General features: G+C 37.9%; 1 protein-coding gene across 1 annotated transcript; it reads left to right on the plus strand.

Annotated features, from left to right (window-relative positions):
* On the plus strand, positions 1-27,582 carry LOC143292760 (solute carrier family 15 member 4-like). The gene is made up of 12 exons (XM_076603308.1): positions 1-353; positions 2,914-3,067; positions 3,922-4,081; positions 5,280-5,378; positions 6,122-6,195; positions 10,063-10,202; positions 10,815-10,984; positions 19,101-19,309; positions 20,316-20,502; positions 20,772-20,960; positions 23,475-23,609; positions 25,400-27,582. Exons 2-12 carry the CDS (start codon positions 2,921-2,923, stop codon positions 25,615-25,617), a joined length of 1,728 nt encoding a protein of 575 aa, XP_076459423.1. The 5' UTR covers positions 1-353; positions 2,914-2,920; the 3' UTR covers positions 25,618-27,582.
* Positions 27,583-27,779: the final 197 nt, after the last annotated feature.

The following is a 27,779-nucleotide window of genomic DNA, read 5'->3' on the forward strand; positions in this document are numbered from 1 at the left end:
CAAGTCACAGCACAAAAGACGCGGTTACCGTGACAGATGGGGAAGCATGTGACCCCACTTTCACTCACAAACACACACGCAGACACAAGCATACACCTAACATAGCAAGTTTATTATGACCATGAGATGAATCTGTTGTGTGCTGTGTTATGCGCAATCTCGGAACACAAATGAAAAAAGAATTGACAGTGAAAGACCAACGACCGGCAACTCGGCACAGACATAATCGCGTGTGACAGCTGTTTTGTTTATTGCTCTACCAGAGTGCATGTTTTTTTATTTTTTTTTCGCAATATTCAGTATATGGTGGCAAGTTTGTAGGCAGCAGTTTTTAGCGATCATTCTCAAAGACGGTAAGTTTATGGTTGACTTGTTTGCATGCCGCAAATCTCCTTCACACTTCTCGACTGTTCGTAGTTTACAAACCAGAAAGAGAGAAGGAGTAGGAGGAGTTGGGTGGGGGTCGTGCTGAGTCACGCGCTTTGCGACACAGTTTCTTCGTTTTCTTAGTTTTGTCGTTTTCTTCACATGGTTGCTCCCCATTTGTCCCATATGTTTTATAGAATGTTAAGAGAACTATGCATTATGGAATCCTAGAGATACGTCCGGCAATGTTGTCAGGAGATTAAAAAAAAAAAGTTCAAAAGCAAAATAGATTTTTGGAGTGATTTTTTTTCTTCTTCTTTTTAGTTCGCTTTTCAGCATTGTCATGATGTACCAGGACAGTGCATTATATTAGTCACAAGCTTTTGTGTCAAATATTTTATCTAAAAAAAAGGACCATGTTTATGTTGCACTGAGAATAATCTAGAGTATTTGAAACATATTCAATTGATAAACTGAAGAGTGTGCAAGCATTCATTGACATACACACATTACACACACACACACACACACACACACACACACATATTGACAAATACACAACTTGGTTAAATATTGTTTTGCATTAAAATTTCAGTTGATGAACTGAGGATTATGCAAGCATTCACTGACAAGCAAATGTAGCACACACACACACACACACACACACACACACACACACACACACACACACACACATGCTCAAACACTCTGTCTCAACACACACACACACACACACACATGCACACAGACACACACACGCACATACACACACACACACACACACACACACACAGAGCTGGGACTGAGAAGTATGCAAGCATTCATTGACAAGCATATGCAGTATACATAACCACACATGCACATGCACAAACACTCTGTCTCTCTTGACACACACACACACACACACACACACACACACACACACACACACACACACACACACACACACACACACACAAAGCTGGGACTGAGAAGTATGCAAGCATTCATTGACAAGCATATGCAGTATACATAACCACACATGCACATGCACAAACACTCTGTCTCTCTTGACACACACACACACACACACACACACACACACACACACACAAAGCTGGGACTGAGAAGTATGCAAGCATTCATTGACAAGCATTTGCAGTATACATACCCACACATGCACATGCACGAACACTCTGTTTCTCTTCACACACACACGCACACACACACACACACACATACACGAAGCTGGGACTGAGAAGTATGCAAGCATTCATTGACAAGCATATGCAGTATACATAACCACACATGCACATGCACAAACACTCTGTCTCTTCACACACACACACACACACACACACACACACACACACACACACACAAAGCGGTGAATGCAGATAATAGGGTAGGTAGGCCTAATTATGAACAACATGTAATTTGGAGCGGTTGGTGTGCCACCCCACTTTGAACTATTGAAGCATTCTCACCTCACACATTTCACTATTTTACATCTGCTTGGACCTTGTTCTGGTACCGTAACCTGCTTAAGGGCAGAAGGATAAGTGGTGATCTCATTGAGACATAGATTTTACAATGGTCATATTGATGTGTCTTGGGATCAGTTCTTTGAAACTAAGTATAGTTCCACAAGAAATACTGATGGAAAAACTTTTGTACAATGTTCAAATACTAATACGAGAAAGTTTTGCTGCAGTAATCAGGTTACTAATGAATGGAATCAACTGCCACCTCAGCTAAAAGCAAGCACTATCTACTAATTCATTCAAGAATCAACTAGACAGTTCTACAAAATAATTATTGTTAGAGAGTTTAATGAACAAATAAACTGTAAATGAACTGTCAAACCTTGACCAAAACTCTACCAAAATGTGTTGTGAAACAGAGGGATTGTTTAAAAGCTTCAAAGCTTACTTTGTCTGTATCCTACTACTACTATGACTGCTAATACTACTACATATATGGTAGGTAGATAGACCGGTTTTATCACTTGCCCTTCTTGTTTTCCCAAAGAATTGTTTGTCAGTGTCTCCATCTCTCTGCCTGTCTTACTGGCTCTGTCTCTCTGCCTGTCTTACTGGCTCTGTCTGACTCTCAGGTGAAAACAGAAAAGATTTGCCTCTCTCTGTCTCTCAATCTGTCTAGGACTTTCTTTTAATGTTCTAATATTGTCTGCTTGTTTATCAGTCTCTTCCTCTGTATCTTTGTTGACACTATCTTTTTTTTTAAATTCTTTTTTTTTTTCTTTTCTTTTTTTTTTTAACCTTTGTATGCTTCTAGTCAAGTTAAGATCTCAGTCTTTTTTTTTCGGGAAAAATTACTCAAGAATCACTTCACATATTGATCAATTTATGCAACACAAACGTTCATAGCATTCAAAATCAGTTATTTTCTTTTTCAAAATTAATTCAGTTGTGTGTGTTTGTGTGTGTGTGTGTGTGTGTGTGAGAGAGAGAGAGAGAGAGAGAGAGAGAGAGAGAGATTCAAATCTTGCAGACTGCCACTGCAACAGAAATCTGTTCTGTAACACTTTGTTAACTCTGATTTCAGAGAAATCATGATGACCCCTGAGGAAACACATGAGAAGAGGCCACTGCTGGACCAGGAAGAAGCCTATTCCTCACCTGCCAGTGGCTCTTCTGTCAGAAATTCCACACAGAACAATAGGGATGCATTGCAGATAGGCTCTGAGCAGGATCAGAAGGTGAATATATAACCATGTTTTATTATAATTTGAAGAAGAAATAAGAAAAGAAAGGAAAACGGAATGAAATGAAATTCTAAAAAAAAGTTTGAAAGAAACAAAACTGGACTATAAAACATGTTTTTTAAAAATTATAGTATAATAGTGTGATCCTTGTTTATATCATTATAATAAACCAATTTATGCTACAAACATTACATAGAGCTGCAAGTGCAATGTTAATTTGTTTATCTACAAGTACAAACACACAATGAAAACATGCATCACAGCACACACACACACACACACACATCACACACATGTGTATGATATAACTTACATTTCCCAAAGAAATCCAGATGGTGTATAATAGAGTGTACACCAGAATCTGCAGAAATACCAAAAGAAGAAACACTTTCAAATATCACTTTTAGTTTTGTTAAGAATTTTAATTAGTATATTTCATTATTTTTTTTTTTTATTTATTTTTTTTTTTTTAATTAATATCAGTTTGCCTTTTGCTTCTTTTTGTGTGTAAAATGTTTCAACACCTATTTGAAATGCCTTGTGTTGCCTTTCACACACATTAAAATTTAAATGAAAATACACACACACAAATGTGTGCGTGGGAAAGAAAGAGAGAGAGAAAGAGAGAGAGTGTGTGTGTATGTTTGTGTACGTCTGTGTGCTTGTGTGTGTGTGTGTTTGCGTGTGTCCATGCTCACACATGATGTATGCATTTGTTTAAAACTGCTTTTTTTGTATGCTTAAAAAAAAAATCATTTCACACACACACACACACACACACACACACACACACACACACATATATATATATATATATATATATATATATTCATTACATTTCTGTGCAGTTGAGTCCCAAGAAACTGGGAGTGGTGATGTGCATTTTGGCCACAGAGTTGTGTGAGCGCTTGGCGTACTACAGTGTGGTGGCCAACCTTGTTCTGTTCTGTACCAGTGTCCTCCAGTTTAGCAGTAACGATGCCACTACCATCAGTTTGGTCTTCTCTGGTGAGCATGTTGTTATTGTATTGTATTTTGTTGTACTGTATTGTAATGGATTGGATTTGATTGAGCTGGATTTCTTTTTGTCAAAGCATTTTCTCTGTGTGAAATTTCGTCTGCTCTTCCCAGAGAGACCCCATCACTAAGGTTCATCACACACCCTTTTTTTTTAATTACTGTTTTTTGTTTGTTTGGTGTTTTTTGGGGTTTTTTTTATGAGCATGTGTGTTTGTTTCGCTTTCAGGCTGGATTCTTTCTTCGGAATTTCTGCTAAGGACAACCCTTTTTTTTTTTTGCCATGGATTATTTTACATGCATCTTATGTATGCTGGACATGGGACCAAGCAATCAAACGACTAATGAGCTGAGACATAATTTTGGCTTTGGTTTAGTTTAATGATAGGTTAACTGCTCGCTCTCTCTCTCTCTCTCTCTCTCTCTCTCTCTCTCTCTCTGTCTGTCTATCTGTCTGTCTGTCTGTCTGTCTGTCTGTCTGTCTGTCTCTCTCTCTCTCTCTCTCTCTCTCTCTCTCTCTGTGTGTGTGTGTGTGTGTGTTTAGAAAGTGTCCAGATGTTACACTGTTCAAATGAATTTGAAATGGTTGAGTCATTCAATTTTTAATTGCTTTTATTTCAAATATATGGATTGGGGGGGGGGGGGGGGGGTGAAGATTTGCTTTCATGTGTGTCTATGTTTGTGTGGCAGTGTATTAGATATACAACAAAGAGCTTTCTCTATTTTTTATTTATTTTTTTTTTTAATTTGAAGATGATATTGAAACATAATGTGTTGTTTACGGAGGACAGCTTTTTTGTTATTAATGGACTATATTTAAAGAAAATAGAGAAATCAGAGATAACACACTGTTAGAAAACACTTGATATCAATTTTAACTCCAAAACCAGTGTCTCACTACTTCAGTAATATAGTTTGTGAGTCTGTGTGTGTGTGTGTGTGTGTGTGTGTGTGTGTTTGCGCATGTGTGCATGCATTTACATGTGTGTATGTGTGGGTGTGTGGATGTGTGTTGGATTATATTTTGATTCACATGCCTTCTCAGCTTAGTCAACTTCATGTGTTTGTTTTTTCACATGTCAAACAGAGAATTACTGTACCTTTGTATAGACAATCAACCAGTCTTGAGTCTTGAGAAACACAGTCACATTACAGAGGACTTCTTAATCAGTTGTGTGGGGTTCTGCAGGAACAACCTACCTCATGCCCATCATCGGAGGCTACATTGCAGATGCTCACATTGGCATGTACAATGCCATCTATGGCTTTGCTATGATCTACCTTTTAGGTAAGTTTCAGTAGTGTGATAATTTGCATATAATTATATTGTGCATGATTTGGTTGTGAACATTTTGTGTGTGTTTATTTTATTCATTTACTTGTAATATTATTATTATTGTTATTATTATTATTATTATTATTATTATTATTATTATTATTATTATTATTATCATTATTATTCTTGTTGTTGTTGCTGTTGTTGCTGTTGTTATAATGTGTGTGTGTGTGTGTGTGTGTGTGTGTGTGTGTGTGTGTGTGTGTGAAACTATCTTCCTAGCAAGAATATATGTACTGCTGCACTTCCTTGACATTTCTGATGAATGAAAGAGGTGCACAACAGAAATGCATGGTGTGGATAAATAGAAAAAAAGTAAGCGTGATGCCAGAGAGTTTGCAGTTTGCCATTATCAAATCTATACAGAATTAATCATCTTGAGCATTACAACTAACAAAACCAGGATAATCTAAATACCCTTCTGGAATTCTCTCTGATGTCTCATAATGGATTTTTTTTTTTTTTTTTTTTTTTTTTAAGAAAGAAAAGAAAAAAAAAAGCAGCAACTCAATCCATTCAGGTTGGGATACTGTTTGTAACTGAAAGAGCCTCCAGCATTAGGCTGAGGAACTGAGATTAGTTCAGGTTATGAGAGTTGGATATTGTTGAAAGCAACAGTCTTCCATTTTTAGTTGTTGTTGTTGTTTTTCAATTTTTATTTTTTATTTTATTTATTTTTTTTTTTTTTTTTTTAGGTCTCTTTTTGGTGCCTTGCTCAGCCGTTGATTACCAAGCACTCTTTGATGATGAGAAGTATGCACTCAGTGTGGTAAGTGCTGATTGTTTTCTTTCTGTTTTGTATATTGTATGTTCCTTGCATTTGGCATGTAGTTGAAATGGGCTCAGAGTACACTGTGGAGGAACGGGGTGAACTGTGGAGGGGATATCTGTGAGTTGCTCAGGCATCAAAGTCTGATTCATCAAAGTGTGTTTGTTTTTGTTGTAGTTTTTTTACCTTTCAGCTAAGTGTAAGTAATTAGAGAAGGGACATGACACTTGATAAACTGCTGAGTAATTTACTGACAGTGTTTGAAGTGAAATTGAAAAAAAAAAGCTTCTTTTTTTTTTTACTTTTGCAGTTTATGATCATAGCAGGAAAGTCCATTGCTTATAGTTATATAAAGTATCAAACAAACTGATCTGAGATTTTTGCAGTTCTTTCGATCCAAATATCAATACACAGAACAATTGTTGCAAACATTAAAAAGTGAGTGATCTGTGTGAAGTGTGATTCTTTTAGTTTTTAAATGCCGAACGTTTTCACAAGCTGTTACACTCACAGTGTTTGTAGCTGCAGTGCTCGTCGTGTGTGTATGTTTTCCTTTGCATATACATCCTTTGGGAGGGCGAGGTGGGGGCATGGGGTAGGGAGTTTTTTCGAGTGTGTGCATATTTCAGTTGCTTCACTATCTGTTCCTTTTGTGTGAAATGACAAAAAAAAAAAAAAAAAAAGACAAAGAAGAAAAAAAATTTGACCCCCCACATGCATCTTATGGAAAGGTGTATATCACCAGAAATGAGTAGTCTTTCTCCTACTCTCACTGTACATGTGTGTGTGTGTGTGTGTGTGTGTGTGTGGTGTGTGTGTGTACGCATGCGTAAGTGCACACGTAAGTGCATGCACATTTGTGTGTGTGTGTAGGTGTGTGTGCGCGCACACGCGCATGTGCATTTGTGGGTGTGGGTGTGTGTGTTCAAGCAATAGGGTAGTAGAGGAAAATAAGAGCAGGTAATCAATGTTTCTATCAGTTTGAAAATGACTGAATATGTAAAGAAAGTACAGAGGTGGCAATGGAAGTGGGAAAGGACAAAGTAAAAATAAAAAAAAAAAAGAAAAAATTAAAGAAAGATATGAATGTAAACTACTGGTGGTCTTCTCAAACCTCTCAGTCCGAAACACACACACACACACACACACACACACACACACACACACACACACACACACACACACACACACACACACTGGCACACACACACACACACATACACACAAAGACAGAAAGAAAAGAAGAGGAAAGAAATTGCCGCAATAGATCTGCTTCTAAATTACAATCAGCAGTAGATTGATTGATGAGGATACTTTTTTATATTGATAAGGATACTTTTTATATAGTGCCTATTCTGTGATTGATTAATACTGATGCTTGTACAGCCCCTTTTCTAAATCAGCGTGATGAAATAATAATTTAAATTTTGATCTACAAAGTTTGTCATACAGTTGACAGAGGTAGGCTTGAAGCCTTATTGAAAGTGTGCTGCATCCATTAACAATTTCATGGTTTATTCATAGACCTGCCACAGTTAGATGACACTCTTGGCTCTCCACACTTAAATTGTCACTTTGCCAATATGTCACAGCGGTATCAAATGTGTGTGTGTGTGTGTGTGTGTGTGTGTGTGTGTGTGTGTGTGTGTGTGTGTGTGTCAGAGTGCTTGTATATGGGACATTGTGAATGTGCAGTTGTTTTGTATTTTTTTGTTTTTGTGTGTGTGTTTTTTAATAGCAAACCTAGGGTAAGCTCTCAAGGCCTGCTCAGTGGCATCTGCCTTTTTCTTTTTCAACAGCAGAGGTTGTGTAGCTTATATGGATCAGTCTGCATGGTTTCACATCTCCTTGAAACTGAAACAATAATTATATGACAACAAAGTAGAGGTAAAGTGTTAGACAAACCATTGCACAATGGCTCATATTGAAACTTGATTTGATTTGATTTGATTTGGATATTTATGTCGTGCCTATCCTCGTTTGGAGAGCAAGCTCTTGACGCTTTAAAAACTGAGGGTCATTTGCACAACAGGCTGCCTACCTGGGTAGAGCCGACTGATGGCTGCCATTGGGCACTTGTTATTTGTTTCCTGTTTCATTCAATCAGATTTCAGGCATGCACATATACACACTCAGACAGACATGTAACAGTTTACGTGTATGACCGTTTTGTTTATTTACCCCACCAGGTAGGCAGCCATATTCCGTTTTTGGGGGTGTGCATACTGGGTATGTTCTTGTTTCCATAACCCCCCCAAATGCTGACATGGATTACAGGATCTTTAATGTGCGTATTTGATGTTTTGTGTGCATATACACATGAAGGGGGTTCAGAAACTAGCAGATCCTGTACATGTGTTGACCTGGGAGATTGGAAGAATCTCCATCCTTTAGCCACCAGGGTGCTGTTACCGAGATTTAAACCTGGGACCCTCAGATTGAAAGTCAACACTAACCACTCAGCTGTTGCACCTGTCTTCCAATAGGACCCATTACTGGTCGATTTTGAAATGACTGTATGCCAGTTAATTTCAAATGATCTATACTGCATATGCTGGTTGATAGGTATCACATGCTTGCTTGCTAGTTTGTGCATGATATAAACATGGGAGCAGAGTGAAACTTCCAGTGGAATGTGCAGAGGTTGATTTTGAAATAATTGTTTGACAACTGATTTGCAAATGAACATAGGAACAGACGGAAATTTCCATTGCCAGACTGGTTGATTTTGAAGTGAATGCATGCCAACTAATATGAAGTCATTAGGGTCTGCAGTTATCATTAGCAGAAATAAACAATTTAGAAATACAGAGGTATGGACAAGATTTGATTAAATATTATCTTGAAGGCTGACGTGTACTGAAAGCAAAACTTTGGATGAATAAAAGAAAAGAAAACAAGAAATGTTGCATGTTTTCACTTCCTGGTTTCTTCTGTTGTCTATTGTCATGCTGTGAATATTTACACACTGTTCAAGTGAATGCAGAACAGATTTTTTTTTAATTCGAACTGAACGTTGGTTTCATCTTTCAACCTTCACCTTTCGTGGCAAAAAATGTCACAGTGACAATTGACGTATCCAGTATTTCAGTGCTGTACATTGCACATGTTCATTCCATAATCAGATATCAATGTTATTCCATAGTGTGCGTGCGTGTGTGTGTGTGTGTGTGCGTGTGTGTGTGTGTGTGTGTGTGCATGTGTGTGTGTGCATATGTGTGTGTGTGTGTGTGTGTGTGTGTGTGTGAATACAAGCGCTGACAAGGTGTACAACCCACAGCAACTATGCTGCTCTTTTCTACAAGATTTATTCACCCTTGAGAACAGTTTACTTTGATGAGTGCTTCAAGAAGACATGTTCATATCCACACACATTCTCCACTTCCATGTTTATTGTCTTCAACATATATTCACATAAATTATTTTCCTTTGCTGCTGCAATTGGTGTGTCTGCTTTCACTGAGAACATAATTATTACTGAAAAGTTATGCCAGTCCTTTTTTGGTCATAGCACACAGTTGTGTTTTTAAAGTGTTACAGTTGAGCTGCAGTTTGAAATTACACACATTTGATTAGACAAAAGATTGAAAGAAGAAAAATGAATGATTTAATCTAACAAAAAAGAAAAAAAAAAGAAAAAGAAACAAAACAAACACATCATTGATGGGAGGGCAAAAAGCACACTCAGAGCCATGAACTGTTCAGACATGGAAACAAGCCTTATTACTGCTGTGTGTGTGTGTGTGTGTGTGTGTGTGTGTGTGTGTGTGTGTGTGTGTGTTTACTTAAACAAAAGATTAAAAGAAAAAAAAAAAAATGAATGAGTTAATTTTGCAAAAAGAACACTCAGCGCCATGGACTGTTCAGACAGGGAAACGAGCCTTTTACCTGCTGGGTCTGGTGTTTGTGTGCATTGGCACGGGGGGCATCAAAGCCAACGTGTCACCCTTCGGGGCTCTGCAGGTTCAGGATGTGGGGCCCAAGGCTGTGCAGACTTTCTTCAACTGGTCGGTTGATCTGGTGAATTCCACTCAGTGTGGGGGAGGGGAGGGGAGGGCATGGGGATGCGGATGGGGGTCGGGGGAGGGGGGTGAGGGGGTGTGTAGTAGAAAGTGTTGTGTGGGGTTTGGTGTGGATGAGTGAATGTGTGGGAATGGTGTATGTGTTGTGTGTGTGTGTGGTGTGTGTACGCGCGTGTGTGTTCTTTGATTTTTGCTCTCTGAGTGATATTTGATGTGTGCATCAGTGTATGCAGGTTAGTGTGCACATGTAGTGCATGTATGTGTGTGTGTTTGTGTGTGTGTGTGTGTGTGTGTGTGTGTGTGAATTTGTGTATCCACAATGTCCGAAGGTGAGAGACTTATTCATCCATTGTTTCCCCAATCCCTTGCAGCCACTTGAAAAGGCAGAAGCAGGAGGTGCAGTGTCTACCTGCACTGTCTTCCTTTTTCATGGTTTTGAGTTCACTGACAACAGTTCACATGTTAACAAAGGGAATTAAGCAGTATACATAATAAACAGGAAACTGACATAACCCTGATGTCAAATATTTTGCCGATGAAGAATTTTGGCTCAGGACTTTTAACTTTTCTGATCAGTTAACATTTTTCCTTTGTCAGGTTCTACTGGTTTGTGAATGCGGGAGCCCTGATAGCGTACGTAGGGGTGGCGGCAGTGCAGCAGAACATCAGTTTTGCATGGGGATACACCATCCCATTTATCAGCATGCTCCTGGCCATCATCTTTTTACTCCTGGGTCGAAAACATTACCACCACAGGCAAAACAAGGGTGAGCGGTTGTTTTGTTTTTTTTCGTTGTTGTTGACGATCATTGAAACTGCTTTGCTCTGTTGTAGATGCATTCCTTTTTTGGTTAATTACATTGTCATACTCCTTGGTCATACATCACTCCATTCACTTGGAAGTTGCACCAATAGACGGATAAAAACTGTTGTTGATGTTCTCTCTGTTTAGAATTTATACTCAATATATCAAAATATTTCAGACCGTTCAAGGTGTACATACATTCTCTCAGAAAACTTAATCTTGAAATACATTATGAAATCATTACATATTGGCAATGATCCAATTGCTCCTCTTCTGGCCATTACAGCCCATTATATGGGGTGTTTGTTCCATGTAAGTACCGGTACTATATTAGTAGTAGTAGTAGTAGTAATAATATTATCTTTTTTCTTTGTATTATTAATTATTATTATTATCATTATCATTATTATTATCATCCCTCTAAGCTGCTCAAGATTTTCAGCTGGGCCCTCCTGGCTACATTTCCTTCATCCAACAGCATGAGGCAAGATTCTCAGCTGGATCCCTCCATCCTCAATTATTAGTCAATTATTATTATAGAGCCAGAGCCAGAGCAGGTGGGAAGCACTGAGGCAAGATTCTCAGCTGGATCCCTCCATCCTCAATTACTAGTCAATTATTATTACAGAGCCAGAGCAGGTAGGAAGCACTGAGGTTCTACACGGCCACATCACTGGTTCCAGGACCAGCAGAGCCCTAATTGCATGGGCCTGCAGCTCAGTAAGGTGTGACACTAAGACATGGTCAGAGTTTTTCATTTCAAAATAAAGTCCACTCCCGAATCTTTTTTTTTTAAATTTATATATATATATATATATATATATATATATATATATACAAAAAGTGCAGCTAATCAAGACAGGAAGCTAAATCACTGTCTAGCCTAATTACCCAAAGTAGTACACATTTTCCACTGAACTTCCACTCACCATCTCAAAAAAAAACAAAAAACAAAAACAACCTACTTCATCCATTTTCACCTAATTCCTCCTCAGCGTTTCCATACTTCTGACATGTGTGAATGTACATGTTGTTAGAAGAATGTTGCTGTGGTGAGTTTTGAAAAGAGGTAGAAAGAAAGTAGGAGGGGAAGAAGGGAGGGTTGTAAAGAGAATTCAAAGGTGAGTGATCTTCCCATCCTTCATGTATTTATCATATAGAACAATGATAGCAGAATGATGTGAAGATGAAGGAACAAAGAGAGGAGGGACACTAATTCTACATCATTGTGGAGTGAAATGTTACTTTTGTGTGTGTGTGTGTGTGTGTGTGTGTGTGTGTGTGTGTGAACATTTTCCATTCGATATCCTCCTTACACCGACCCAACCCCCTTCCCACTCTCCTTCAGCAAGCAAGGAATCACCTAGTGTTGTGTCTCACAAGAGAATTCACAAAAGAAAAAAAAACTCCATTCGAAATCACTCAGTGTGATTTGTACATAATTTAACTTTACTGTATGCCACTTTTTCTAGTAAAAGTGTAATATAATATGTCTCGATTTCAGTTTGTATTTCTTGGTATTTTTTCATCTTTTTATTTATCTATTTTTATTTACTTACTTTATTCTTACATGTTTTTTCAAAGAAGAAACGTGCTTTTGATGAGTTTACTTAAGCTCACATATGCCTCAATTTGCAAACTAAGTCGTGTTTTATTTATTCATTTGTTTAATCAGTTATTCATTTTTGTGCAGTTGAGCACAATAACGTCTGTTGAATGCAACCGTGTCAGAGAGAGCGACTGTTCAAGAAAAGAAGGATGAGTGGCCATGTGAATGCAAGAACTGACGGAAAGCGGGCAGGTTTTTTTAATGGGTTAACACTTTATATGAGGTGGCTGAGGAACGCAAGTGACACAAATGTAAAATGTATTTATATTATAATGAAAATGAGTAAAATGGTTATTAGAATAATGATACAATACAATGAATAGTCTTACGCTGTCATCTCTCAATTGCCAAGGCCTTGGTAATTTTGCTAAAAGAAGGGATGTCCTTCAATATCTGAGACAAAAACAATACTCTATATATTTTCTACAAGACACACATTTTCTTCCTAAATCTGAACGTCAAATTAGAGCAGAATGGGGATATGAATGTATTTTTTCATCCAAAAATAAGAGATCTAGGGGGGTAGCTATTTTACTTAACAACAATTTTGACTTTAAGATAGAGAAATGCATCAAAGATAGCCAGGGAAACTACATAATTCTTATAATAAATACCATGGGTAAACAAATTGCTCTAGCTAATGTATATGGACCTAATAGAGACGACCCATCATTTTTTAAAGACATCAGTCAAAAACTTGAAGATCTGTTAGTAACAAATATCATAATAGCAGGAGACTGGAATCTTGTTATTAACCCGAATTTAGATTATCATAATTACAAACATATTAATAATACTAAAGCAAGGGATACAGTACTGGATATGATATCACAATTAGAACTAGTGGACATTTGGCGAGAATTTAATCCAGAAATTTTACGATACACCTGGAGAAGAACAAATCCATTTCAGCAAAGTCGGTTAGATTTCTTCCTAGTTTCTGAAACTCTTATCTCTGACGTAAAGAATGCAGACATTTGTTATGGATATCGTAGTGACCATTCCCTCATAACATTAGAAATGATGTTTAAAGCAGAAAAGAAGCACAAACCTTTTTGGAAATTTAACTCTTCCTTGTTAAAAGATCAGATATATGTAGAACTTGTTAATGAAACTATTGAAAGGGTAAAGGAACAATATGCAGTATTGATATATTCCCGGGATAAAATCAAAGATATTCTAAATAGCGAATTGCACTTCACAATATCAGACCAATTATTTTTAGACACCCTGTTAATGGAAATAAGAGCAAATACTGTAGCATATGCCATTAAAAAGAAAGGAGAGCAAAGAGTAAAAGAAGAAGGTCTGGAACAAGACATACAGGCGATAGAAAAAAATAGTGATAGAAGTGTAAAGGAAGCATACCAGTTAGAGGAAAAGAAGAAACAATTAGAAGAAATAAGAAAAACAAAAATGGATGGGATCATCATTAGATCAAAGGCAAGATGGGCGTCACAGGGAGAAAAAATAACAAAATACTTCTGTTCACTAGAAAAAAGACACTTTGTGAGTAAACAAATGCTAAAATTAGTTACAGACAATGGACAGGTCTTAACGAAAACAGAGGAAATGTTAGAAGAAACTAGGTCTTTTTACCAAGAACTATATAAAGAAAGAAATACACAAGAGGTTGACTTAGGTACTTATGTCACAAATCTACCACATTTAAGTGAACAAGAAGCTGAGGTACTGGAGGGAATTATTACTAAAGAAGAAGCATCTATAGCATTAAAGAATATGAATAATGACAAAAGTCCAGGAACTGATGGAGTGACAGTCAATTTCTTTAAGTTTTTCTGGAAACAACTTGGGGATTTTGTAGTCCGTTCTATTAATGAAGGATTTTACAAAGGAAGAATGTCTATAACACAAAGGGAAGGGGTAATAGTATGTCTACCTAAAGCAGATAAGCCTAGGGAATTCTTAAAAAACTGGAGACCAATTACTCTTTTAAATGTCACCTATAAAATTGGAACAACATGCATTGCAAATCGAATCAAAGCTGTCTTACCAAAACTGATAAATGAAGATCAAACGGGGTTCATACCAGGAAGATATATTGGGGATAATTTAAGATCTATGTATGATATGATTCATTACCTGGAAAAAAAGAACCTACCAGGACTGCTCGTATCGATAGATTTTGAAAAAGCTTTTGACTCGATTAATTGGGGGTTCATGAAAAATGTACTGAAAGAATTTGGATTTGGGAAGGATATATGCAACTGGGTAGCCTCTTTTTATAATGATATAAAGTCTTATGTAGTAGTTAATGGAAAGGTATCCCAACACTTTGATATAAATAGAGGGTGTCGTCAGGGAGACCCGATATCGCCTTATTTGTTTGTCCTATGTTCAGAGATACTTGCATGCAAAATTCGTAACGACGAAAAAATAAAAGGTATAAAAATATCCGACACAGAATTTAAAATAAATCAGTTTGCAGACGATACAACATTCACATTAGAAGGAGACAGATGCTCATACGAAAGGTTGTTTGAAACACTAAATGAATTTGAAGATATTTCAGGCCTAAGACTTAACTTTGAAAAAACAATAAATGTTTGGTTAGGAAAAAAGAAAAATTCGCCTGAAAGATACTTAGTTCACAAAGAGATGCAATGGAATCCAACAAAGTTCAAAATATTGGGAATTTGGTTTACTAACGAAATATCAGACATAACAAAAATTAATATTGCAGATAAATTTGTTGAAGTCATTAATCTATTCAAAACGTGGGCAAAAAGAATATGTACGCCTTTGGGTAGAGTGGCAGTACTAAAGTCCTTAATACTTACAAAATTAACTTACTTATGGATTTTACTGCCCAACCCGCCAGAAAACGAACTGAAAAGACTGCAAAAAATGTGCTATGAGTTTGTATGGGACAAAAAAACAGACAAAATCAAAAGACAGTATTCGGTGCAAAACATTGAGCAAGGAGGTATAGGAATACCGGATATAATAACTTTCGTTAGGTCCTTAAAATTGTCATGGGTAAGGAAATTATACACAGGAACCCAAAAGTGGAGGCAAATACTACTTAAACAATGTCCAGAAATAATTAACTTAAACTGTTACGGAGCCAAAAGATTTATCAAAAGTAAATGTAACCACTTCTGGAAAGATGTATTCGTAGCATTTGATGAATTCAACAACCACGTAAAATTACAAAACTACAAAGAACTTGTATCAGAACCTATATTTTATAATGACAAATTTAAAGTAGGTAACGTTGATTTTTGTTTCAATGACTGGGCAAAAAAGAATGTGTATTTAGTAAGAGATGTATTAAGTGAAGACGGAGGCTTTCTGAGCCATGAACAATTCTGTAAAAAATGGAACATAAGAGTTAACTACTTACACTATCAAAGTTGTACACAAGCAATAAAGCAATACATTAAAAAGGAAAGGATAGTAATAATCAACAACGAAAGTAACCAGAACACAAAAGCATTAGACATGATATGTAGAGTTACAAAAGGATCAAGAACATACTATAATATTTTGCTTGAAAAAATAGAAATATATGACATAAAACCATTCAGTAATTGGGAGAGAAAACTGGATGTTGTAATAGATTGGAAAACTGCTTTAGAGTTAATTAAGAAGACGAAAGAAATCAAACTAAAATGGTTCCAAATCCGAATTTGCTTTAGAATTTTAGTCACAAATAGTATTCTTAGAAGAATGGGATTGACAGAAAGTGAAAAATGCAACTTTTGCAATATTGAAAAAGATACTATACATCATTACCTGTGGGAATGCAACTACATACAGTCTTACTGGTTAGAACTGGAAACATTATTGAAAGATAAATGCCAAGGGTGTGAGAGATTATCATTTAATACTGAACTTATTTTGTTTGGAACTGACGACAAAACGAAAACAGACGAAGTACTCAACCTGATTATATTATGGGCTAAATTTTTTATATACAAAAGCAGAATCAATAAAATCAGACCAACAATATCAGCATTCGTGAAGGAAGTACAGTACAACTACCGCACTGAAAAATATGTGTCCAGAATAGAAATGCACTATAACAAATTTGAACAGAAGTGGTTCCCGTACATGGGAATAATAAGCGATTTAAAGGATTAATATGATACATCGGAATATATAAGAATGGTTAAAGAAACTGGTTTTTGCTGTCATTATCATTGCTGTCTTATTTCTACTTTAGTGTATTTCAGTTTTGCATACAACACTGCCAACCACACGTACAGACATACCGGCGACAGGCGAATATCTGCAACACCATATGCTATACCTCAGTTGCCATTTATGTATCAGTGTTGAATTGAAAACTCAAATGCTTTCGTGCCATTATGCCAACATTCAAGTGTTTGTGTGTAGCCCATTTCGTTTGCCAATGTCTGCGTGTGTGAATGTGCGCGCGAGAGTGTGCGAGAGCGAGCGTTTTGAGCATATGTGTGTGTTGGGAGGGGAGGGAGGGGTGTGTGCATGTGCGTGTTTGTGTCTGGCTGTTTGCTACTCTGTGTATGTAAGAGAGAAAGAGAATAACATAATGATCGGACAGATGGCTAGCTTAGAATATACACAATATTATTTAACAGGTTTTGATGTTTTCATAACAATAATAATTGATAATATTGTTGTTTTTTTCTTCATGATTATGTTTGTACATTCTAAGAACCTGTTTTAAACTGGATTAATATCGGTGTTCCCTCGATGTCTCAGAAGGAGATTATGTTGCTAGTTTTGTGGTATATTGACCGATGGATTACACGTTGAGTATGGGTGTGTGTGTGGGCCTCACTGTGTGTGGGTGTTTGTTGGGATTGGGGAGATGCAAAAACAAAAACCTTGCAGTTGGATGAATGATATAACTTCAGTGAAGCGAGGGACAGTGTTGATGTGTTTTTCCTTGAAGCAGATTCTATGGTGTAATGCTTCATTGTTTTTCTTGGAATCAATGTATTTTGTTATATTGTTTACCCAAAATTTTAATGTGAAATGTGCTTACATGTTTCTTGACAAATATAACCTTCTCTGCAAGGGAAAAAAAAAAAAAAAAGAGGAGGGGAGGGACAGAGTGGGAGAGATACGGAAAAAAAAAGAAAAAAAAAAGAGAGAAAGCGAACTTGAACTGAAAAGTGAATACTCTCCTATTCGCACCCTCTGTGTGCACTCAGAAGAGATGTTGAACAATATTACACTCTGATAGGGTCTCTGGGCTGCGATTGAAGAGAGAATTAAATGATGAACAAAGTGTACTGATGAAGGAAAGGATACTACTACTACTACGACCACTACTACTGCTGCTACGGCTACTACTACTACTGCTACTACTACTACAACTATGACTACTACTGCTACTACTACTACTATTACTACTCCAGTTTATAGAGCGCCTTTCCATATAAAACATGCTTAGTTACACTATATAATGTAAAGACCAACAAGTAAAATATGCATGTGAACACTGACATGAAAACAGACATCCTGCCAAACACTAAATCCATACAGGCATGTACAACACAACACTCATCATACATATACATATCACACATCACAATACCTAAATAATGCACATTTCATGCCACAATACTTAACACAAATACCACAGTGAGTGCAATATTCTAATTGAATCCCAATAGTTAAAACCAGTCACATATATCACAGTGCCTGAACAATTTAGAATATATCCCTTCAACAGCACCCATATTAAACACTCCAGCAATATACTTAAAAACCAGCATGTGCATGCACACACCAGAAGGGATCAAGTTTAAAAAGATAGAGAGATTCAGTCCGTGCAGGAGCTTCAGTTTTGTTCGGAGACTGATGCTCTTGTCTCTTCTTATGGGCTTCAGTCTTGCCAGTGCTGCTGCAGTCTGCACAGCTCTTGCTAGTATTTTGGCCTTGGGCCCTTCTATACTGATGATGGCACCAAGGTCCTGCTTCACTGTTTCAAGCTGTCGTCTGCTGACATTGATCTTGGTCTTGACTGGGTCTTTACTGTTTGTCATGAGTTTCATCTTCTCGGCACTGTTCTCCATTCTGTAACTTGATTGATGTTTCGCACAAGCAGTTTACCAATTTTGCCAGTCCTTCGTCATTGCCTGCCAGTTCATCATCATAGTCATCATTATAATCTTTATCAATACAGTCTTCATACTAATGTTCACCAGTGTTTACCAGTGGTCAGAGTTTAAGGCCAGGTTCTGGCATGGTGTTGTGTCCATGTGGTTTCCGTCTCTCTACCCAGTGCAAACAGGTACCTGAATTTGGTCAGGGAAAGTTAAAGGAGCGGAAGGAGAGGATTAGGTCCCACCTTCCTATGCTGGATCCTACGCACGATGATTATGAATTCACTGCCCCTACAGCCATAAAATACCATGAGACCTTTATCCTTTTAACATCTATTAACCTTCAGCATCAAAGCCATTATAATCATCATCATTGTAATGCATCAAAGATGTTCATGATGGGATAACAGGCAGCATGATGGCGGATTCTTTCATCGTCTGCTGGCAAAGCTGCAGAAGGAAGTCCAGTAGGGTGCCAGGTGCCTCAGGATTCTTTGACACAGCAAGGCAGGATTACGGTGGAGGCTACAGCAATGACATTGTGGATGGTGTCATCTCTGTTGTACGGCTGTTGCCCATCTTCTTCTTCATCATCATGTATTGGGCGATATATTCACAGGTATTTTGGATTGTTGGTCTGTGTACGGTACCATGTTGGGTCATGAAATATGGAGCTGCTGAATGTTCTTTTACCATTCAATATGGATGATTTTTTTTTTTTTTTTTTTTTTTTTTTTTGTATGGAAAGACCACTGCACAGTGTTGTTAAGGATTCTTTCCTACTGTGGCATTGTACTGTTCAGTAATAAGATCATTATGCGGCCAGCATGTATGTGTGCATTAATAGTGTGCATTTGTTTGCATTTCATCATATAATATTTGGCTATGTATTGGGTTATATACTAACTGGTAATAGTTTTTGATTAATTAGATTACATTTCATACCATCTACATAATGTTGAGTTGTTCTGTATTATTTGTTTTTGAAATACTACTCTGTTCTGTAGTATACCTCAGTGTTTTGGAGTGTGATTGCATGTGTGTGTGTGCAGTAGGGGTGAGGGGGGGGGCTATTACCTCCATCCCCCCTGAAGTGGTTTTACTATAAAAGGATATATCCAATTTATGTGCACACCAATGTAACAATCGTTTTACACATGTTATGCTACTTAGCACCAGCACCACAGTTTTGGCACTTGCTCACTGGGCATAATTGTACGACTGGTAGCTCTTTACTGTGAGAGAAAAAAAGTTATTAACTATCATCATTTCAGTTGCAAAGACTGCAGTAGGAGAATAGCTATAGGAATGGTGGAGTTAAAGGATTTAGACAAAGTGGCTATTGAGTCAGCAGCTGCTGTGTTGGACAGATGTCATTGGAAGTGTTAATTTGCATGTTAAAAATCTGGGTGGGTGAATAAACATGCTGACGGTATTGAACTGCATTGCATTGTATTTTGTTGTGTGGATTGAAATGTTACATTCTACACTGGATCTGAAAGAAATCTGTTGAGAAAGACATTGTATCTGATGTTCTGATTTGTAGGTTATGTTTAGTTTTATCAGACTGCCTCTTGTTTTACATCTCAAGGGTTAACTGGACAATGGCTGTGTGGTGTTTTCAGATGCAGTCCACCTTTTTCCTTCAAGGGGAGCGCATGGATCTCCACATTGGAGAGAGTCAGGTTCCTGTGGCGATGCTGAACGCTTTCAACACCATTGCCATCATGCTGCTTATTCCCCTGCTTGACAGAGTTGTCTACCCTTGCTTCCATCGCATTGGGCACCCTCTGAGTCATCTTCACAGAATAGGTCAGCCTTTGTCTCCAGAGGCACACACACACACACACACATACACACACACACACACACACATGTATTATATATTGACAGACAGACAGACACTCATATTCACTTGTGAGTATTATGCATATTTGCTATTAACTTTAATTGATTTTGCTCAGTCTTAATCTGGGTTTTAAAGTCCAGAAATTTGGTCTTAAGGTCAGCTAACCTGAAACAATATGATTTATCTGTTTCCTTTTTCATTAAGCGTTTTTTTTTTTTCCATAAATTTACAGGTATAGGATTTGTCCTTGCTGCCCTGTCCATGGTTGCTGCTGCAGTGGTGGAGATCGAGAGGAAAGATAACCTGGGCTTTGAGCAAGAAGTTGGCGAAGAGACATTCTATGCTTCCAACATCACTGTTTTTCTGCAGATTCCACAGTTCGCTCTCGTCGGTGCCAGTGAGGCATTCACCAGTATTTCAGGTATTGTCAGCAGGCAAGATAAGCACTTCAGGACAGTGTGATTGTATGTGATATGTGGTTCCAGTTAGTAGATATAGAGAAAATCCTATTTTCAGAACCGCCTTCTCCACATTCTCCCCCTTTTTCTATGTTGCATAGAAATGACCCTCCCACCCCTTTGCCCCCCGCACCCTTCCACCCTCACCCCCTGTTGTGTTGCACAGATTCAGGCATGATCCCACGATAATTCAGTCATCAGTGAGTTGATGAAAGAAAAAAATTATTGAGCATTGACAGTTCAGTCTTTCATCAGCAGATGCTGTCAATATTAATGTATAAACAAGCACAGTAAATCATGGGCAGTTCTCAGCCATCAATCCTTGGAAATGAAACCAATTTTGTTAAACCTTTCAAGCGTACATAAATTCAGTTATTTGGAACATGTCAGAATACATTACAGTTATAAACAGGATGCACTGGACATGCGAAGTCCTGTCCTGATACAAGTTCACTGTATGTATGTGACAAATATTGTCAGAGCTGGTAATTTAAAAACTGACGGTAGATGACATTCAACAAAACAAAAGATGAACAGAGTGAAACAATTGTAAGAAATGATGGACATATGAAGTTATGTACAACTAACCAACAAGCATTTTTCTTGCCTTTTCTCTTTTTTTTCTCCTGAATTTTCAAATAGTTTTCGCCAGCTATATCTAAAGATAATGTTTCATCATTCAACAAATATTGAACTGTTAATGTTTCATCATTCAACAAATATTGAACTGTTATTTATTCATTGCAATGCAGCATTATAAGAGACAGATAGCTAGAGAGTAGTGTTTGTGAAAGGATAGGCACAGAATGGAGCTTTGTTTATAAGTCAGTTGTTTGATGTGGGAAATAAGTCAGGGATTGAAAGGGGTGGTAACCTACTTCGGGAGGTTATTGGCCATAGCAACTTTCGTTTTCTCTGCATAGACAGGTAGTAGTTTGCACAGGACAGGAATCAGACCCCTGCCGGAGTCTGCACTGGTGGGTCACGGTAAGTATGTTACTTAAACGTAATTTTAGGAAGAAAATTTCCTTTTCTTAACTTTTGCAGAATTCTGAGACCACTCTCCAAACCTCAGTTGATCAAACTTCTTTTTGTATATTAGTATCATACATGCTGTTGAGCAATTTAGGGACATATACACACATATTATCCCGTTGTGGAGACTAAAATTTGGGTGGTGGTCTTGGGAAGAAGCAAAAAAATAGTCTATTTTTCTTGCTTCAAACATGTGTACTTCCATTAGCAGTTGTCAAGTGGAATGAATATTTTCATGATCTGAATTGGAAAGAAATATTTTCACGTTGGTTCAAATTCCAAGATGTGAAACTGAGGTGACTTCAGGCTCGATTTTTAAACTGGTTATTGCCTTCAAGAACGTTTTTGTATGACTGCAGAATCACTGAAGATCTACTGTGTTCTGTTTCCTTACAATTATGCACAATTGTGTGTGTGGGAACCCATAGCAACAAAGTGTTGTCCTCTAGCAAAGTTCTGCAGAAGAAATCCACTCTGATAGGTACATAGATATACATGCATGCATTCAAGTCCTGACTAAGTGGGTTTGGTTATGCTTATGTCAGGCATTTGCCAAGCAGATGTGGTGTAGTGTATATGGATTTGTTCAAACGCAGTGACGCCTCCTTGAGAAACTGAACTGAAATTGAAACTTTAAATGTGAAATTGTGTTATTGACAAACAACAACAGCAACGAAAATGATATATATACATGCGTGCATTACAAAAAAAAAAAAAATATATATATATATGTATATATACAAATCATGGACAGTCTCTTTATTATGCACAGAACTTCATGTTTATTTTCATATGCAGAGCAATTGAAACTGTCTTTCATATCCACTAAGCGCATGCGGAACTTTGTTTATCGTCTCATCCAAATGACTGGCATCCAAACCACCACCACTCAAGGTCCAGTGGAGGGGCAATACTGCCATGTGTGGGATTTGATCTCACAGCCTGAAGATTTTCTCACTTTACTGCCTGGGCTGAGACCTCACCACCAAGCCACACACCACTGGAGTGTTGACCTAGAGGTAATGCATCCGCCTAGGAAGCAAGAAATTCAAAGCACACTGGTTCGTATCCCATGCTGGCCAGTATTTTCTCCCCTTCCACTAGACCTTGAGTGGTGGTCTGGATGCTAGTCATTTAGATGAGACGATAGACCCTGGTCCCTTGTGCAGTATGCACTTAATGTACGTAAAAGAACCCAACAAAAGGGTTGTCCCTAGCAAAATTCTTTTGAAAAATCCACTTTGATAGGAAAACAAATAAAGTTGCAGGCAGAAAAAAAAAGAAAAGAAAAACAAGGGTAGCACTATCTGTGTAGCTATGCACTCTCCCTGAAAAGAGCAGCCCGAATTTCACACTGAGAAATCTGTTGTGACGTAAAACAACAATACAATACAATACAATGCATTACACTCATCACTTCTCTGTGTGTGTGTTGAGAACAGGTTTGGAGTTTGCCTTCACCCAGTCCCCGGTCAGCATGCAGGGGGTGATGATGGGGGTGTTCCTGGCCACCAATGGTCTGGGCAGCTACCTGGCTTCCCTCATTTTGGAAATCGTGTCCGCGGCAACAAAGAGTGGTGTGCAGATATTTTCTGTCCTCTTACGCTCCCACCCCTCACCCCTTTTCCCCTCCTCCTGCCTTCCATCTTTGTGCTTGTGCTGACAAAAGGGGAAAAATAAAGGAAAAAAAAAAAAGAAGAGTTAAAATGAAATAACCATGTCTGTTTTTTGTCCCAGGTTAATCCATCAGTGTAAGATGTTTGTTTTAATCACATGTTAACATGCTGTTAACCACCACCCCGCTCCCTTCCCCCCCTCGCCCCCCTGCCCCCCTGAAGAAAAAAAAAAGGATGAAGGTCATGAAATGCAGTGATGTTGTGTATGTGCATTTTTAGTCTTGGAGATTTCACCACACACACACACAAAAAAGAGTTATAAAACAAAAGTGATGTCTTGTGTGTCTGTTTCTACTGTTGGTTTTGATTTTGTATGGTGTGGGGACAGGAAGGGAGGAGATGGTGCAGAGTAATCAGGAAGGTTTTACTGCATCAGTAAAATAAATAAATAAATACATTTTTTTAAAGTTTTTTTTTCTAAGGGAGTTATGTCCAGTTACAGTTTTGTTCCTCCACCTCCTTCTTCTCATTTGTCAAATATTTATTTATCTATTTTTTAATTTTTTTAATTTATCTCTCTGTTCATTTATCCATTGCTCCTCCAAAGCCCTTTATGGTAATACAAACAATTGAACTTGTACTAGAAATCTGTAAGTATTCTGGAAAGGGAGGGAGGGAAAATGATACAGTTTCAGTTTAAAGGAGGGATCAAAGCATGCAGACTGACCCAAAAATGATACACCACATCTGTCTGTTAAATAAAACACCAACAACAAAACTGTGTGGATGGGGACAAAAATGGGGAAGGGGGTGGGGTTGGGGGTGTACTGGTTACAACTTGTTAAACCTTAAGTAACACGGATGTCATTGCCAGCTTTGATGGTTAACCATGGTGAAAATGATGATGATAATGATGGCGGTGATGATGATGGTGTGGGTCAATCTACCACAGGTGACTGGGCTGTAAATAATCTGAATATAATGTACCTGTTTGTGAAGTCTGAAGTCTGCGTGTGTATGTGGACATGCGTCTGGTTGCAGTGAGCTAGAGTTTGGTGGGTATGATCTTCCCAGCTAGGAAGCAAGCATCCATGGGTTTGCGTCCATTATAAGACTGGGATTTTTTTCCCCAATTGTTTTTTTTTTTTTTCAGTTTGCATAACACAGAGATATATTCATTCATGCACGCGTCCATCCATTAATTAATATATGCATATCAACACCACACACACACACCTACACACAGACAGACACTGCACGGCACGACATAAAATGACATAACATTGCATCAACAAAGAAGTGCATTAATTGAATCTGTACATAGCTGGCATGCAAGACCAGGATTTTTACTCTCCCCTCCACTAGGCTCTGAGTGGATATCTTGGTGCTAGTCTTTTGGATGAAGCAGTAAACCATGGCCCTGTGTGCTGCAAGCACTTTGTGCATGTAAAAAAAAAAAAAAAAATCAGTGGTAATGAAAGGATTGTCCTTGGCAAAATTCTGTAGACAAATCCATTTTGACAGTTAAACAAACAGCACTTGCAGATAGGAAATAGACAAGAAAATCAGAGAGATGCTACACTGTGGCCATACACTCTCCCATAAGGAGAGCAGCCTGAATTTCACTCAGAGAAATCTGTTGTGACAAAAAAACAAACGCACACACACACACACACACACACACACAAACACGGTACAATAGAAATCAGTGATATGAAAACTAATCAACAGTGTCTTTGTGTCCTTTTCAGACCCCTGGTTCCCTGATGAGATCAACAACGGCCATGCAGAGTTCCTTTTCTACCTCATGTCTGCCTTGATGGGCGTCTTCTTCCTGGCGTTCCTGGTGGCTGCCAAGTTCTACAAGTACAGGCAGCCTGAAAGGGAGATGGTGTTGGGTCAAGAAGTGACAGTCGAGGAAAACTTACAGCGTGAAGGCAGTTTGGAAAGGGTAGACACAGGGTTTTGAGCAGATTTTGTGAACTTGGTGTAATGAATGATTTCGTCATTGTTTTGTTTGTTTTTTGTTTGCGTTTGTTTGTTATGTGCTGCCACCAGTTACGCATACAAGAGCAAGTAAGTAAATACTGATGTAAAAGTGTATCATTTTAATGAAAGAAAATAACACAGAACATTCTATATAGATCTTGATTCATTCTAATTGCTAAGTGTTTTGAATTGATGTTGGTATGTGATAGTAATGGGTACTGTTTTTCTTTCTCTCTTCATCTTTCTTGCTCACTGTGTGCATGCACATAAAACTTTTTGTTTGTTATTCACTGAACCCTTAGTTGTTTCTTTTCATGCCTGTGCCTCAGGGTAGAAGACCTATATTGTTCTGTGAAGTGTTCTTGGAAGGCACAAACTTCTTTGTCATATTTTTGTTGTTGTTGTTGTTTTTTGTTGTTACAACTACCTTCTTAGAATCCTTTCAGTTGATCTCAATAACAATTTTACAGAGAAAACCAAACCACAGACTGAAACAAGAGCACTTGTTACAATTTGTGAAATGTTCTTGGAAGCTGCAATCATTTGGTGTGATTCTGTTGTATTGTGTTCATCCTTGGAATTTGTTTAAAATGCTCAGTCATACACTGATAACAGATTCAATGAAACAAGACATCAATGAACCAAACAACAGATTAAACCAAACCACAGGTGAGGTTATAAACTGTAACATGGTCACATCTGTTTCCGTGTGGGAGGTGTGTCTGTGTGTGTGTGTGTGTGTTTCTAATTTGTTTCATCCTCCTTCTTTTTTTTTTCTTTTTTTTATGCTGCAGAGGTTCCCCTCTGTTTTATTTAATCCAAAGTGGTGTTTCGTTTTGGGTGATAGCGTCAGATTTACTTGTAGAGCAAAGTTCCCATTATTCTAATTAGTGGAACTGTTTGACCCTAACAGGTAATATGTTGTCTTGATTACATTACGAAACCTTAATTTGATGAGAAAGAGTGAGAGACAGTGTGAGTGTGTGTGTGAGTGAGTGGGCAGGGGAATGAGGTGGGGGAATTATAATGGGCGTTTGTGTGCATGCATGGATGTATGTAGGGAGAGGGTGGGGGAGACACGTATGTGAGTATGTGTGTGCGTTAGAATATTTTTTTAGATAATGATATTAATGAAATTTGGTAAATTGATTTGTTAAATATGTTCTTTTTAAATCATACCTTCCCTCAAATCAGAATTTCCTTGTGTTGCTCAGTTAATATTTTATTCAAATGGTTGCGAAAATGTCAGTACAACAAACAGTGTGTGTGTGTTTACTCTTCTTTTGCCTGCTTTGTTTATGTATGTGTATATTGTATTCTTTGTACACATGGTACCTGTGATAATGTGATTTTTCTTCTTGACATTTGATCCTCTCTTTTATTTTCAGTTTATTGTTGACTGTATTATATTACATGCCATGATTCTAACCGACTCAATGAACCTCATACAGAAAATTGAAAACGGAATGGGAAGCCCAGAGTGGCATAAGGCAATGCGCAACTTTCAGATTAAAAAACTCACATGGTCATACTGCCCGGGACATGCAGGTGTTAAGGGAAATGAGCGAGCTGACTGACTTGCTGGTAACGCAACACCAACGAGCGGCCTACATCTAGGAAAATCGGAAATCCTCAGAAAAGTCAAAGAATACCAAAAAGAACAGGTACAAGGCCATCACACCATCGATCGCCTCAAAGAAATAAAAGCAGAGAGAGGGAGCGGCCGAAAGTCTAACATGAAAGGTAGAGCACGATGCTTTGCAAATCAAACAAATATCGGCATCATTTCCAAACCAACATTGCGCAAATTTCTTCAAAACGGAACAGAGTCTCTGTGGGCCTTTCCAAATACAATAGACTGAGCAACACACTAGACGCCACGTTCTTGGCATCAGAGATCTTTTCCCATCCCTCTTGGCAGCCTCTGTGCGTGTGCGTGTGTGTATGTGTGTTGTGTGGATGTGTGGGTCTGTGCTTTTGAGTGCGTTTGTGAATGCGCGAGAGTGTAAGTGTACACAAGTGTCAGGAGAGATCTGTGTACGGGTGTGTGTGTGTATATATATATATATATATATATATATATATGTGTGTGGGGGTTGGGGGTGGGAGATATGGGCGTATATGTGTGTGCTTGTACAAGTA

This window comes from Babylonia areolata, chromosome 1 (assembly GCF_041734735.1).
Source record: "Babylonia areolata isolate BAREFJ2019XMU chromosome 1, ASM4173473v1, whole genome shotgun sequence".
NCBI lineage: Eukaryota > Metazoa > Mollusca > Gastropoda > Neogastropoda > Buccinidae > Babylonia > Babylonia areolata.